Source organism: Propithecus coquereli, unplaced genomic scaffold (genome assembly GCF_000956105.1).
Source record: "Propithecus coquereli isolate 6110/MARCELLA unplaced genomic scaffold, Pcoq_1.0 Scaffold163, whole genome shotgun sequence".
In the NCBI taxonomy this organism is placed as follows: Eukaryota; Metazoa; Chordata; class Mammalia; order Primates; family Indriidae; genus Propithecus; species Propithecus coquereli.
Genome location: NW_012140858.1, coordinates 3988783 through 4003047, shown reverse-complemented (window position 1 = coordinate 4003047; position 14265 = coordinate 3988783). Strand labels below are relative to the sequence as shown.

Here is a 14265-nt window from a genome sequence, read left to right as displayed (position 1 = left end):
GTCTGAGCACGTTGGCTCAGTCAGAGACCACAGCAACACAGTTGGCGGAAACGTGGAGGTTTCTGTGCGTCTGTTTTAGGCTATTTTGGTGCTCTGAAGCACGGTGCACTCCTAAGGTGCTGCACACCTGCTCTGGGTGGGGTGTCTGGAAGGGCTTTGTATTAATAAAATGTCATCTCGCTTAACCTCCGCTGCAAGGTGATCATATTATCCACGCTCTGCAGATAAGGACACTGAAACTCAGGGTGCCTGCAGGGACATGGCTCTGGAGTCATGGCTGGGATTCAACCCCAGCTCTCCTCCACTTGTCCTTGACTGGGTCGTTTGCCTACTTGAGCAGTTAAAGGGACAGCTCCCTGGGCAGTGATAATAGTGTCCGCCTCGTGGGATTGCTGCAAAGGTGCATGACACAGCACGTGCAGAGTGTCCAGGCCAGCACCGAGCGTGGGGTCAGGGCTCTGGAAACATCAGCTCTTATGACTAAGGGACAGATTGGGGATTAAACTCCAGGCACCTGCCCCAAGGCCTGAACTCGTGATACGCTCACCCCTTGAGCTATGTGACCCCACCCCTGCCCCCTCTGAAGCCCCTCTCTTTGCACCCCAGGTTCGGAATCTGAGCTGCCCTCCCTGCATCTGTTCTCTGAGAAGAGCAGGACCAGCGAGGACAGTCTAAGGGCAGCTCAGGATGGAAAGAGAGGGGTGGGCAGCACCAGACGGCCAGATAGAGTCACCTTCCGGGGCCAGTACACAGGTAGGTCTCCAGGGAGGGAGGGCCAGGTGAGAGCCATCCCCGGGGTGGTCTCCCCTGTTATGAGAAGGCTTTTCTGTTTACCAGTGAGCCGTTCAAATATTACCATTTTCTATGCATTCCGTGGTATGAAAACCAGCAGGGAGCATTGCCTCCACGAGTCTCGGTGTATTTGTTCATTCATTCATTCAGCAAACAGTTCCTGATGCCTCCGCCTTGGCCAGGGTGCATGCTTGGTCCTGGGAAGCCCTTTCAGCTGGTCGATCATAAAGGGGTTTATGGTCACCTTCTCTTTGCCAGACCGGGGCATATGGGGCGGACACTGGATCATGTGTCGTTTACACCTGGCTTACCTGCAGGTTCCGATGCCCCAGGGGGCTCTGCGTCTCATGAACTGGGCACCTGGCACAAAGTAGAGCTCGAGATGACACATAGGGGCCAGACGCGGTGGCTCACGCCTGTAGTCCCAGCACTTTGGGAGGCTGAGTCTGGAGAATCGTTTGAGGCCAGGAGTTCAAGACCAGCCTGGGAAACAGTGAGAATCCCGTCTCTACAAAATAATCAGAAAACTTAGTCAGGCGTGGTGGCATGCACCTGTAGTCCCACCTACTCAGGAGGCTGAGGCAGGAGGGTGTCTTGAGCCCAGGAGTTCGAGGCTGCAGTGAACTATGATGTCACCACTGCACTCTAGCCTGGGTGACAGAGCAAGACCCTGTCTCTAAAAAAACAAAATAATTTAAAAACAATTTTTAGGAAGAGATGACATGTAGTATTTCAAGTGCTTAACATGCAAGCGATATATACGGATATTGTTCCCCCTTCATGAATCTGACCTTATAGCAGAGAAGACAGCAGCAAATGAGTGATTACGGTCAGGGCGACGCGTCCCTCACTGATACCTGCTGAGGAGGGAGGGCCGCCAACCTCAGGTACCAGGGACGAGGCAGGACACCAGAAGCACGCTAAAGAGTTAGAAACGAGAGCATCAGGAAGTCCAGGGACCCCCAGTGCCACCTGCACAGTATGACGTGTGAGCCCCCATGACACAGACGGAACAGCACAGGAGGGGAAAAAGATGAGCCCCTCCACAGTGGCCTCAGGCGACATCCTGAAGGTCTGATTTGAGACGTGGGGGTGGATCAGGCAGGAGGTGGGGGCTGGGTGAGAAGGACCGAAGAGGTCGTCCAGCCTCCTAGTGACACCGAGTGCTTACATATGCCTGGCAGAGGGCGGAGAACCTCACAGATGTGGCCCGTTTGCTCCTCCCAGTGAGCCAATGAAACTGGTGCTCGGAGCCTGGGGAGAAAACGCCACTGACCCCACGCCCAGGCCCTTCGGATCCAAATCCAGCAAGTCAGGGTCTGGGGCATGGCCTCACTCGTCCTTTCTCACCGTGACTTTACTTACCGTTTCTTCCTGGCCTGCTTTCAAATCCTGGCTCGGCTTGGGTTTGTCGGTTGCTGCTGTACGTCAGGAACGAGGATCTGAGATGAAACAGCGCAGGAGTCTGGCGAGAGCTTGTGATAGAGGATTTTAAAATGTGTGTTGATGTATATGCAGATATGTATGTCACAGTTATACGTGTACATGTGTGTGCACATACATGATGTGTGTGTGTGCACTCACATGTGCACACTTGAGAGAGAGACAGAGACCATTAAAATCATTCGGGGGAAGAGGAGAGAAATCATCGTTCCAGAATCCTCCCCAGTTCTGCGTCCATGCAGAGGGCTGATACTGACTGTTCTGGTTTCTTTCCCCAGGCCAGGAGTACCATGTTCTGTCCCCGAAGACTGTCCCAAAAGGCAATGGCACAGTCCCCTGTCCCCGCTGCCAGCCCATTAGGACCCAGCATGCAGGTAAGGGCTGGTGCCTGGAAAACTGGCCAGGGCATTCAAGGCTGCAGCTTCTTGCTGTCAGGGGAGTGTGTGGCTGGGCCAGACGTGGGCCTGGCCTGAGCTCAGCGGGGGGCTGTAGGTACACACGAGGAGACAGAGTTGTTCTGGGGGGCCCGCCATCACACCCGTTGCTCCAGGCGCTGCTGCCTGAAGCCACCCTTCTTGATTTCAGAAGTTCCTGCAAGGTCGTGACAGGTGGGCTCCTGGCAGCAGGGGAGCTGGCCGCAGTGGTTGCATCTTGTCTCCCCTCCACCCTCCATTCGCTCTTCATCCTTCCCCACAAACCCTGCGCGGAGGCGTGGTGGGGACAGCGGTGGCGTGGTGGGGACAGCGGTGGCCTGAGAATCTGGGCACTGCATTCGAGTCCGAGTTCTGTCACTGACTTGCTGTGTGACCTTAGGCCAATTCCTTGGCTTTTCTGAGCCTCAGATTCCACATCCTTAATGAAAGGGTTGGAGGAGATGGCCTCTGAGGCCTTTTCAGGCAATGATGATGACTAATGATAATGAGCTGTCATTTAGTAAGCCCCTACTGTATAGAAGGCATCATGTTAAGGGCTTTACATGCATTAATTCTCACAATTCTATGAAGTAAGTACTACAGTACTGTTATGTCCATTTTACAGGTGAGGACACTGAGGCAGGACACTTGCCCAAGGGCACACAGCTTCTAAGTGGTAGAGATAGGATTTGAACCCAGGTCTTTGTGACTCCAGAGCCCCAGCTCGTTACTACTATGTTGCCCTGCCTTTGCTAGAGTTGGAATCCCTACAGGCCTCTCCATTCATTCATTCATCCATTCATCCATGCACTCAGCACCTACCCATACTGGGCCGTACGCCCCGTCCCCAAGGAACACTTGACAAAGCAGAGTGGTCAGAGCTGGGTTGGGGGAGCACGGGTGGGGCTGGGGGTGCGTGACTCAGCCTGAGCGGGTGGGAGGGCTGAGCTGAGGCCTGAAAGAGAAGCAGACCAGCCCTGGAACTCACCCAGGCGTGGCATTAGGGATTTTCGTGGGAAGAGAGCAATGGTGTCCACTCTCCTCCTGCTCCCTTAGGCCTCTGCTGACTGCCCCCCTGGCTCCCGGAGGGCTGTTCTGGGCCACTCCCACGTGGAGAATGGTTCTGTCTTCCCTGGTGCTGAACGGGGGCTGCAGTCAGGAGAGCCCAGGCTAGAGACCCAAGCACTGCCGCTCCCCAGCTCTGCGACCTTGGCGAGCCACTCACCCTCTTGGCGCCTTGGTCTCCCGGCTGTAAGATGGGGGAGTGAGGACAGCAGCTAGCTCGGTGGCTTGTTGGATAAGACAATGCAGAAAGGCCCTTAGCAGAGGCCTGGCTCGTTGAACGCTTGCTCTCCCTGGCATGGTCGTCGTCGATGTGCTTGTCACCCACACGGAGGCAGCTTGTGTCCTCTGCAGCGGATCCTGCAGAAAGCTCAGTACTTCAGAAGGCTGCGGGGGGGCACCAGGGCTAATGAGTTAGATGCAATCCTCTCCTGACACCTTTTCCTCCTCTTCTAGGTGGTGCTGCCACCAGGGACCCGCTGGGACCAGCTCCCACTGGTAGCCTTCACTGTCCCCTGTGTGGTCGAGCTGGAGCCCCCCCAGAAGGAGATGGCCCAGGCCCGGCCACCTCCGGTAGGGACAGATGCTCTGTTCCTTCTCAGCCAGACCCCCGGCTCTCCTTGACCAGGGCTCGGGGACCTGGCGACTTTAGCTGGGGTGGCTGTCCTCCGCGGTCTGGGAGTGGAACGGTTGGGGCGGAGGGTTGCTTTTGCAAAGGGTGACCCTCCCCGGCGTGGGCAGCCCGGCGACCAGTGCTCCCAGGGGAGGGGGCGCTTCAGGCTGGGTCTTCCCAAATGGTCACTCAGTCTCTCCGGCGGTGTCCGTCCCTGACAGGTGCAGAGAAGGCAGCCACAAGGAGAAACGCACCTGCCACTTCCAGCCCCAAGCAGAGGAGCAAGCAGGCGGGGTCGCCACCCCGGCCGCCCCCTGGACTGTGGTACCTGGCGGCCGCGCCCCCCGCACCAGCCCCTGCGGCCTTTGCCTACATCTCCTCGGTTCCCATCATGCCTTATCCGCCAGCCACTGTGTAAGAACCTTTTGTTCTGACCTTCCTAGCCTTTTTCTGGATCTCTGAATACGTTAGCGTTCAGACCTGTGTCGGGCAGCTGAGAACCCAGATGCCGTGTACTCCTGTGTTCTATCCCCGTGTGGACACTGTGCAGCACAAGCCCAACACTCACACAGTCACTCAACAAACCCACATGCCAAGGAGAGTGCTCGGCCCTGGGGACCCAGCAGGGAATGGGGATGGCAAGAGGGTCCTGCCCCCCTGGGAGCTTACAGCTTCTTGGGGACCGAGAACCCTAACTATCGTCCAGTTCCACGTGGGTCTTCTCAGCACACAAGTGGTGAATGCTCACTTTTTAAAAATAGGCTTTATGTTTTAGAATAGTTTTAGATTTAGAGCGAAATCGAGCAGATGTAGAGAGAGATCCAGCACAGTCCCACCCCTGCACACACCGTTTCCCCTCTTACTGACATCTTACATCAGTCTGGCACGTTTGCCACCATTAGTGAACCAAGAGAAATGCAGTATTTTTAACTAACGTCTGCAGTTTATTCAGGTCCCGTCAGTTTTTATCTGAAGTTCTCTCTCCGTTCCGGAATCCCACACCACACTCCGTGGTCATGCCTCCTTAGGCTCCTCTTGGCTGTGAAAGTTTCTCTCAGACTTTGCTCGCTTTTGATGACAGTTTTGAAGAGACGTGGTCAGGTATATTGTAGGACTTTTTGTGCAGCCTTTGGAGGTGGCATCAGCCCAGACAGGAGAGATTTGGCAGTCAAGGCAGAAGTAACTCGGGTTTAGAGTCGGATGGAGATGCATTGGAATCCCATCTGCCCCTTATTGCGCTATGGCCTTGGCACAGCTTAGTTCTCTCTGAGCCTCAACTTTCCCATCTGTTAAATGGGGGAATGGTCTCAACTGCGTACCGCTGTGTGAGGACTAAGTGAGGCATCTGGCAAGAACCAAAGAACCAAGAACTCTGTGGAGTTTGTAATGCAGGGCAGGCTGAGCAAACGGAAGCTGCACCGTCACAGAGAATATTGTTATTACTCAATATTGTCATTAGAGAGAAGAAAAATAAGTAAAAGTGGGTTTAACGTGACAGGATTGTGTAGAGAAGAAAAGGCCTGGACTCAGGAGTTGTTTTCCAAACTGGCCGCACCGTTTGCATTCCCACCAGCAGTGCTTGAACGTTCCGGTTTCTCCACATCCATGCCAACGCTTGTCGCTATCTGTCTTTTTCGATTTTAGCCATTTAGTGCATGCGAGGTATGGGAGGTGGCGTCTCACGTGCGGTTTCGATTTGCATTTTCCTCGTGGCTAATGATGTTGTGCATCTTTTCACGTGCTGGTTAGCTATTTGCACATCTTCTTTGGAGAAACGTCTTTTCAGATCTTTGTCAGTCTGTTTCTACACACTGAACAATAAATAATGCAAGGTAGAAAGTGGGCGCTCCGGAATGAAACTAGAGCTTACAGTGTGCCAAGCAAGGTGCCAGTGACTGACTCTGCGAGGTCCTCGTAAACTCATTCCTGCTTTATTTAGGCGAATGCGCCCTCATCCCCTCCCCCGACCACACACACTTTATTCAGCAACACACAGGCCACACCCCCTGCTGCCCACTGCTGGTTTCTTTGAACCCCAACCTTAGCGGCCCCGATGAATGCAGTAGTCACTTCTTGGGGAGATTTGTGCTTCATCTCATGGCTTGTCAGCTCATCCCCCCAGCACTTTGAAACAGCACCCCACGTTCCTGCAGGACCGGGCTGGGAAGGGCGCCCTTCCTCCCAGTTCCCTGGATAAATGGGACCAGACTCCCGCTCCTGCAGAATCCTAATTATTACCACCTTTCTCCTGCACCCCACACTTGGCAAATGAGACTCCCATGTCACCCCTCCATGAGGGGGATTTGCTGCCAGGCCTGGGGTGATCCTGGTCTCCCCGATCTCTGGTTTCTGATGAGGCTGCGGGGGCCCGCGTTTGCTCGTTCCGTTACACGCGGAGCCCAGCACGCTGGCTGGCAGACGGACTGAACTAACGCTCGCTCCCCTCCTCAGGTACTATGCAGCCGCAGGACCTACCTCAGCCCCCTCAGCCCCACCAGCCGCCGAGTGGCCCCCCGCGGCCTCCTCCCGGCCAGCCCGGGGACACCGGCACTCCATCCGGCTCGACCTGGACGACCTGGAGGAGCTCAACAAGGCCCTGAGCCAGGCCGTCCGGGCTGCCGAGAGCGTCCGCTCCGCCACCAAGCAGATGAGCCGCTCGCTGTCCGCCGACCTGCGCCAGGCTCGCAGCCTGCGGGGCTCCTGCCTCTTCTGAGTCACTGGAGGCCCAGAGACAGATGGCCGGGCCGGTGGGCAGGTGGCCCCACTGCTACCCACCAGTCGGGACTCGGCCAGAGCCGCTGAGGCCCAGAAGGCCGCGTCGTTCCTCACCAAGAGGGTCTCCCTCTAGCACAGGCCCGGCCTGCGCAGTCCCGTTGTCTTTCAAGTGGAGGGGGTGGCTTTCAAGTGGAGAAGTGACTTCCCAGAGCCACCAGCGCCCTCACGGAGGTGCTGGGACCAAAGCCACCCTCAGCCCGGGTGGCCCCTGCGGCAGTCTCTTTTAGTCCTGCACTTGTCCCCCTCAGCTAATAATAGATATTTTATCTACAGATGGACAGATTTTTTTTTTTAAAAACTGAGGAATTTTCCTGATCTTGGATCCTCTCTAGGAGGCCAGATAAGAAAGGAACGGTCCAGAGTTTCTGGAACAAACTGTCCCCCGCCTGTGACCAGCCACTCTGGGGCAAGCATCTCTGGGAAGGCCATGGCTGGAGACCTTTCTCCTAGTGACTGGTGATCAGTGGGGCATTTTAGGATGTCAGGGCCCCAGGGTGGCCTGCGCCATGGCAGCAGAGGCCTTTCCCGCTGGGAAAGGGACAAGCTAGAGAGGGGCCTCTCAGTACCTCAACCCAAGGCCCCGGCACCCCCACCCCCAGGAGCTCAGTGGCATTGCAGTGGTCAGCTCTCTGCCAGGCCCGGCCTGGGGCGCGGTCTGGGGCCGCGAGGCCAGACTGTCTCCTGCTCCCCACGCAGTCGCCGCTCGTACCTCAGCATTTCTGGAATGTGTGTGCATCGATGATGTTTGTATATTTGAGGCATTTAAAAATCTATTTTCGTTACAAGGGCAAATGAAGAAGAATGCATATTGATCTTAAAAAAAAGAAGACAAAAAAGTACCCAAAGCCATCGTGTCTGTGGTGTGTGTCATTAACCTTTGATTTCTAAAGTCAAGTTTGTGGGGTGGACGATTTGACGCCCAGCCCAGCCCTCCCCTGGGACCTGCTAGGTGCTCGGCCTTCCTCCCTCTGGTGACTTCGTTTCTGCGCTTTTCCCCTCTGCCTGTCTCAGAACCATAACTCTCTTGAGTGGAGAGACCTGCAAGGAGGGGCTGTCTGGACAAGCCCCTTTTTACTGAGGTCAGAGATGTTATGAGACACACAGCAAGTTCACGTCCACAAAAGCACATGCCTGGACTCCCTTTCCAGTGCTCCTTTCAATAGCAAACAACAGCTGCCGTTTACTGAGCACCTGCCAGACTTGGATCCCTGTGCAAAGCCCTTGGCATGTCCTGCTCCACACGGTCGGCCCCCAGCCCCCCCAGACTCCCGCCACGCCCCCATTTCAGCAATGAGGACAGTGAGCTTCCACTGGGCCCTCTGCCCACTGTGTTTCCGGAGAGAGCCTGAGTTTGAACTCACATTTGTGTGCCTCCAAAGTCCACATTGTTGGGCCTGGGTTTTGCTCCCTCTGTCTCCCAACCCCTGTTTCTTCCTCACTTGGCTTTTTCTTCCATCCCCCCACCCCCCTTCTCTCTGCCTACCACCCCTGGCTTTCGTTAACATGTGACTTGATGGTACACACTGTGTTCAGAAACAGCAGGTTGTATCGAGCTCCTCATTGTTCTAGACTGGTTTGGGTGCCCCTTCCAGGAAGCCTTCCCAGACTTCCCCACTCGGAAGGAACCTTCCCCGTGCTGGGCTGCCCCGGTGTGTGGTGCCTGTCATTGTCCACCCAAGCACATGTGCTGTTACCGCAGGGGCTCTTCTCACCCAGTGCCCAGCCAGGGCTCAACTCAGCGCAGGCTTCACCGTGAATGAATGAATGAACGAGTGAGCAAATGAACAATGACTAACAACCTGACTGTTCTAAATGCAGACGTTTTATTGATGCAAGTGGGGGGAAGAAGTGAGGTACAGAGGGCGGGTTGGGTCCCCAAGGTCCTGACCCAAGGCCACGTCCTCCTAGGACTCCTTTTCCTTCTTCCTCTCCTCCTCGTGCTGCCTCTCCAGCTGCTCACACTGATTCTGGAAGATGGCGGGAGGGAGGAGAGCAGAGTGATGGGGAAAGGGCAGGGTCTTCTGAGTGGGGGATGCACTCTGGCCTGTGGTACCCCCCCCAACTAGGGCTGCAACCCTGGCTCTGCCACTTCCCAGCTGGGTGACCTTGGGCAAATCATTTCCCTCTCTGAGCCTCAGCTTATGCACCTCAAAAATGGGGGCTCAGACCCTTAAGACCAACTGGCATTTACTGAGCACCTACAACCTGCCTGGCCCTTACGCTGCAGTTCCTGGACCCCTCACCGCCACCACCACTTTGCCGACGAGGTCACCGAGGCTCAGGGCGGCCATGTGACCTGCCTGAGGCCCCACAGCCAGTCGATGGGGGCCGTGGGCTGTGGGCCGGGAGCCGACTCCTGTGGCTGTGTTCATAAGCCCTTTCCCAGGCCCCTGGGGCTGGGGACGGGGGACAGTTTGCACCACCGGTGGTCATGGGAGATGACCTCAGGTGACAAACGAATAGGGAGACATTTATATTTTAATTGAAATATGAAATTGAATATTGAGTTATGAAAATATTTCATGTATATCAAACGAAAATTACAACCAGCTCATCAGCTCTGCGATTTTGCAGATATTATGGCATAGGGCCACACCGAGGAAAGCCTTTCATTTAACACAGGTTTAAAAAAAAGTGTTAAGGAGATCATGATGTGGGGAATTCTCATTTACAGCAAAAATCAGGATGGTGGTCCTGGACTCGCCGCAGTTTGTATGACACCAAAAACCACAACACCAATTCCCTGTCTCACGGGTATTAAAAATGAGTGGGGTAGGGATGGGTACTAGCCTGGGGTGTGGGAGGCATTTTGGGGTGGTGAGTCCCCTGCGTGTCTCTCCTCCTGTCCGCAGCGCCACCCCCAGCTCATGCTGTTTCCCCCTGTTAGCCTTCCGGGGGCCCCCACCTGCTGCAGTGTCCTCCCCGCTTCCGCAGGGACTTCCTCCTCCCGGGCCCTCATCCACCAGCATGGGCCCCCATGAAGCTCAGCTGTTGAGGCAGGTACTTAAAAGCAGGAGACCTGCCTTGCTGTGTGGCCTTGGCTGGCAGCTTTCCCTCCCTGGGCCTCCGGCATTGCCCTGGGCGGGATGATGGACAGGGTGGAAATTGCCCAATCTGTTGTGTTTACCTTTTTCCAATCGGTGTGCAGGACTTCGGACTTGGAAATGCCCACGCATGCAAGTGCTTCGTAGAACTCTTCCAGTTGCTCCTGGGTGGCCTCCGGCTTGTCAGCTACGGGGGGAGCAGGAGGCTGGGTGAGCATGCTGCTGGGCCCGGGCGAGAGACCAGGGAGGGCTGGGGGTCTGGCGGACCAGCCCCAGGGGTGAATGAACGTGGGGCAAGGCCTGGGTGGGGCAGGAGCTTGGGGTGCCAAGGGTGCCTACCGTAGAAGGACATTCCCCGATTCTGCTCATCTTCCGGGTAGAAGGCCAGGATGTAGGTCCTGGGGTCCTTGAGGAACTGCAGGTGACCGAAATTTTCCCTTCCAAACTCTGGAGGAGAAAAGAGCCTCCGGGTGAGAACGGGAGATGGCACAACGGTCCCCAACTCGTGGGTGAGGAAGTGTGGGCGTGCCCAGGGCCACACAGCGCCCGGCCCTGCAGTGCACCAGGTCCCACGCTGAGCACTTTAGGTGTGTGGCATCGTGGGGGCCTCGTGTAGGCTGTGGCTGGCAGGGCCTCTCTCCCCATTTTCCAGATGAGGGAAATGAGGCCCAGGCAGGAGCCTCGGGGCTGCTAAGTGGTGTTAGTTCAGTTCCATCAGCATCTGTGTGCCCCTGCCATGTGCCATCTCTGCAGTGATGGTGGGGACTTAGGTGAAGTCGCCACCTGCCCAGCACAAGGGTTTCCACCCTTAGCATCCATAGGTTCTTAAAGAATGGTTGAGAGAGAGGCAGGTTAGGAGCCAGCCTCGGGTTTCCATTCTAGTTCTAATGACAAGACATGTGACCTCAGGGAAGCCACTTGAGGTCTCTGTTCTTCTGTTCGTCTGATTATTGCAATGTGCTCTTAGGATTGTTTGTAAGTATTAAGCGGGTCAACTCATGCAAAGCACTTCTAACGGTGCCTGGCACATACTAAGAGCTCGAAAATGGTGGTGGTTATCACTGTGATTAGTGCAGTGTTCGGGCACCAGGACTGTGAAGATAGAAGTGGGTTTGTCCTGTATCCTCTGTGCCCAAAGCCTCAAGGTTTCAGTCCCAGACCTCCTCCTTCGGCGGACCCATCCCATTGCACATGGCAGACCCTCCCGCCAGAGGACCAGCTCTCACCGTATCTGGAGAGGGTGCCGTTCTCCCACTGGATATCCAAGTAGCTGAAGTTATAGATGCACTTGTCCTTGCTAAAGCCAGGCAGAAAGTGGAAGAGAAACAGTAAGACGGTCAAGCACAAGTGGACAACCACCCATCACAGAGCAGGGGCAAGAGTCGGGTGGAGATCAGAGTCAGTCCTCCCCATTCCGCAGCTGGGAGGGTCGAGGCCAGGAAGAGGGAGGGACTTGCTGGGGTCTTCCAGCCTCTAGGATTAGAAGCCAGAAGCTGAGTGGGGCGAGCTGGAGTGGGGGTCTCACATGGTTAGGTACTCTCTGAGCGCTATCGTGCCCTCTGTCTTGTTGGGAGCAAAGTAAAAGTAGGCCGTCTCGATCTCCTGGGCTGCCTTCTTGTACTCGGGGTCTCGAAAGACTGAGGCGATGTAAAACCACTTGCCAGAGATCTGGGAAGACAACAGGCGCAGGTGACAAGGGGCTGACGCTGAATCCTCCACAGTCAGCCAGGGCGAGACTCGGGCAGATCTCTCCCTCCATTTCTCCAGTGGGGAGACTAAGACCCCCAGTGGGGAGTGGACATGCAGGAGCTCACCCCGAGGATCAGGCATCCCCCTGGGTGGCCCCTCGATGCCCAGCACAGAACCGTCCCCGTGCTGTGGGACTCTGCAGGGAGGCATCTGAGTTTGGAGGCAGAGGAGGGAGCGGAGCCAGGAGCGGGGGTGCTGGCCGCAGCCCACAGGAAACGGATGCCCAGACAGGGGAGGCAGCTGCCCTCGGGGGCAGGGCTTGCCCGGGCACTCACCCGGTCCAGGGTGGCATTGGTGATGGGCCTCGCTGTCAGGTTGGCACATGCTGGGCTGTGGGCATCCAGTAGAGGCAGCAGGCTCAGGACTGCGAGGGCCCAAGGCAGCGCCATGCCGAGCAGAGGAGGCAGCTAGAGCCAGGCAGAGCTGGTGGCTGGAGGGCTCAGTGACCTTTATAGCAGGCTGCGGGAGGGCAGACACAGAGCAAGTGTTTGCTTTGTGTCTGTGACACAATCCTGCCAGTGCTTGGGAAATACCTTGCACAAAACCTTCCCTCAAAGCCAGCTATAGGTACAGCCTCCGAGTCCTGGCTCCTGACCTGGAGACGTCAGAGGAGTGGCCAGGCCAGCGTGGGCTGTGCGGGGGCGGGGCGAGGGCAAATATAGATTCGGTTCCACCGAGTGTGGTAACAACTGTGTAAGAGCCAAAGTTCAGGGGGCCCCAGCCCGGCCCTGCAGGCAGGGACATCTCCAAAAAGGGGCCTCCAAGCTGAGTGTCTATCTCCTGTATAAGTGTATTCTTGAACAATCTCCCAGCCTCTAAAGCAGGAAATGTTCTCCCATTGTTCCTGACCCCTGCATTGGGCCACTTGCCCCTCTTTCCACCAGCGCACCCCCATCCTAGGGCACTGCCCGGCACACGGTGCAGTGAGTGACTCCCCTGGCCAGGCGCATTTCCATCTGATGGGGCACGTCTTTATCCATGTGAATAAACACTTCCAAAAAGTACCATTATAATATGCTTACAGTTTTGTATTCTTGTCCATTTCATGTAATTTAAATAATTTTTCATGTTTCAGTGTAGTCCATAGTTAAAAATTTAATGGATGCTTAACTTTTCATTCATTTACTGCAGTCTAACTGAAGCATATCCCTTCTTTATATCTATAGCATTTTGTATGGTGATTTGTCCTCTGATGACGTGTCAGAGAGTGACCAAGTTGCCTTTTAAAATTACCATACTATCCAAGAGGGAGAAAAGCATATGTCGTGCACGTATACACTCATGTTCACAGCAGCATTATTCAAAATAGCTAAAACTAGAAACAATCCACATGCCCGGCAACAGGAAAATGGAAAAACAAATTGTGGCATTTTCATACAAAGGTGTGTTACTCAGCAATAAAAATACATGAACTACCGAGACGCATAACAACGTGGATGAATCTCAAAACCGTTATGATGAGCAAAAGACGCCAGATATAATGGAGCACATACTGTACAATTCTGTTGACATGAAGTTCTAGAACAGCCCAAACTAATCCATAACTTTAAAAATCGGATCAGTGGTTGCCTGAGGCAAAGAGGGCAGTTTGATGGCGAAAGGGCACGCGAGAACTTTCTGAAGCAGATGGCGACGTCCGGCGTCTTCATCGCGGTGGTGATTACGTACACGAGTCATGAAAACTCGTTGAACTGTAAGCCTGAAGTGTGTCCATTTTATTTATTCTATCTCAATAAAGTGGATGTTTAAAAAACCTTCCTCCCAAACAGAGAAAACAAAAACGTGAAAAATCCAAAAACAAGAATTTTGAATTTGGTACCAATTTGGCAATGTGCGACAAGTGACCCTCTTTCTCTACCTCCTTGTCAGAACTGGAATCTTCCTCCTCCCTTTCTTCCCAGCTCATTTTGTTTTCTGAATTGGCATTGCTCTAATTCGAGGCTTGGAAGCGTGACTGGAGTTGATCGGCAGGGAAGAGAGTAGCAGAGAGGGTATAATGTATATCCAGGAACCAGAAGGTCTGCGTGGCTGGCGCGTGTGCTTGGGTCCGAGCATCCAGACGGTGTGGGCAAGATCGGCAGGAGTCTGAGCCTGCAGGGCCTGGAAACCAGGCTGGCTGAGGAGTTTGCTGGACTCCAGAGATGTTGAAGAGAAATTTAAAGATTTGAAGTGGGATGAGGGGGTTTCATGATCAGATTTGCTCTTCAGAAAGATCACTCCTCTGTCTGCGTGGGACAAGTGGGGAGGACAGACCTGGGAGACCAGTTGGAGGCTGGTGCAGTGACCCAGGGGTGAAATGATGGGGACACGATTCCATCCAGAGATTTATAGGGTCCCACATGTCCCTCTCTCTCCCTCTCTCTCTCTCTCTCTC

The 14265-nt window shown here is 54.9% G+C and overlaps 2 protein-coding genes across 4 annotated transcripts in view; one reads left to right on the top strand and one right to left on the bottom strand.

Annotated features, from left to right (window-relative positions):
• Nucleotides 1–7934, top strand: part of AKNA (AT-hook transcription factor) — a 46515-nt gene extending 38581 nt beyond the window's left edge. For all 3 annotated transcript variants that reach the window (XM_012641196.1, XM_012641199.1, XM_012641198.1), the window contains 5 exons: nucleotides 607–753; nucleotides 2514–2609; nucleotides 4167–4283; nucleotides 4545–4737; nucleotides 6775–7934. In XM_012641196.1, the coding sequence (XP_012496650.1) occupies nucleotides 607–753; nucleotides 2514–2609; nucleotides 4167–4283; nucleotides 4545–4737; nucleotides 6775–7036 (815 nt within the window). In that variant the 3' untranslated portion in view covers nucleotides 7037–7934. The remainder of the gene's footprint in view (nucleotides 1–606; nucleotides 754–2513; nucleotides 2610–4166; nucleotides 4284–4544; nucleotides 4738–6774) is intronic.
• Nucleotides 7935–8898: 964 nt separating this feature from the next.
• Nucleotides 8899–12330, bottom strand: ORM1 (orosomucoid 1). Its single transcript, XM_012641124.1, has 6 exons — nucleotides 12167–12330; nucleotides 11668–11810; nucleotides 11369–11439; nucleotides 10482–10589; nucleotides 10226–10329; nucleotides 8899–9065 (listed from the first exon to the last, which is right to left on the bottom strand). Exons 1-6 carry the CDS (start codon nucleotides 12278–12280, stop codon nucleotides 9003–9005), a joined length of 603 nt encoding a protein of 200 aa, XP_012496578.1. The 5' UTR covers nucleotides 12281–12330; the 3' UTR covers nucleotides 8899–9002.
• Nucleotides 12331–14265: the final 1935 nt, after the last annotated feature.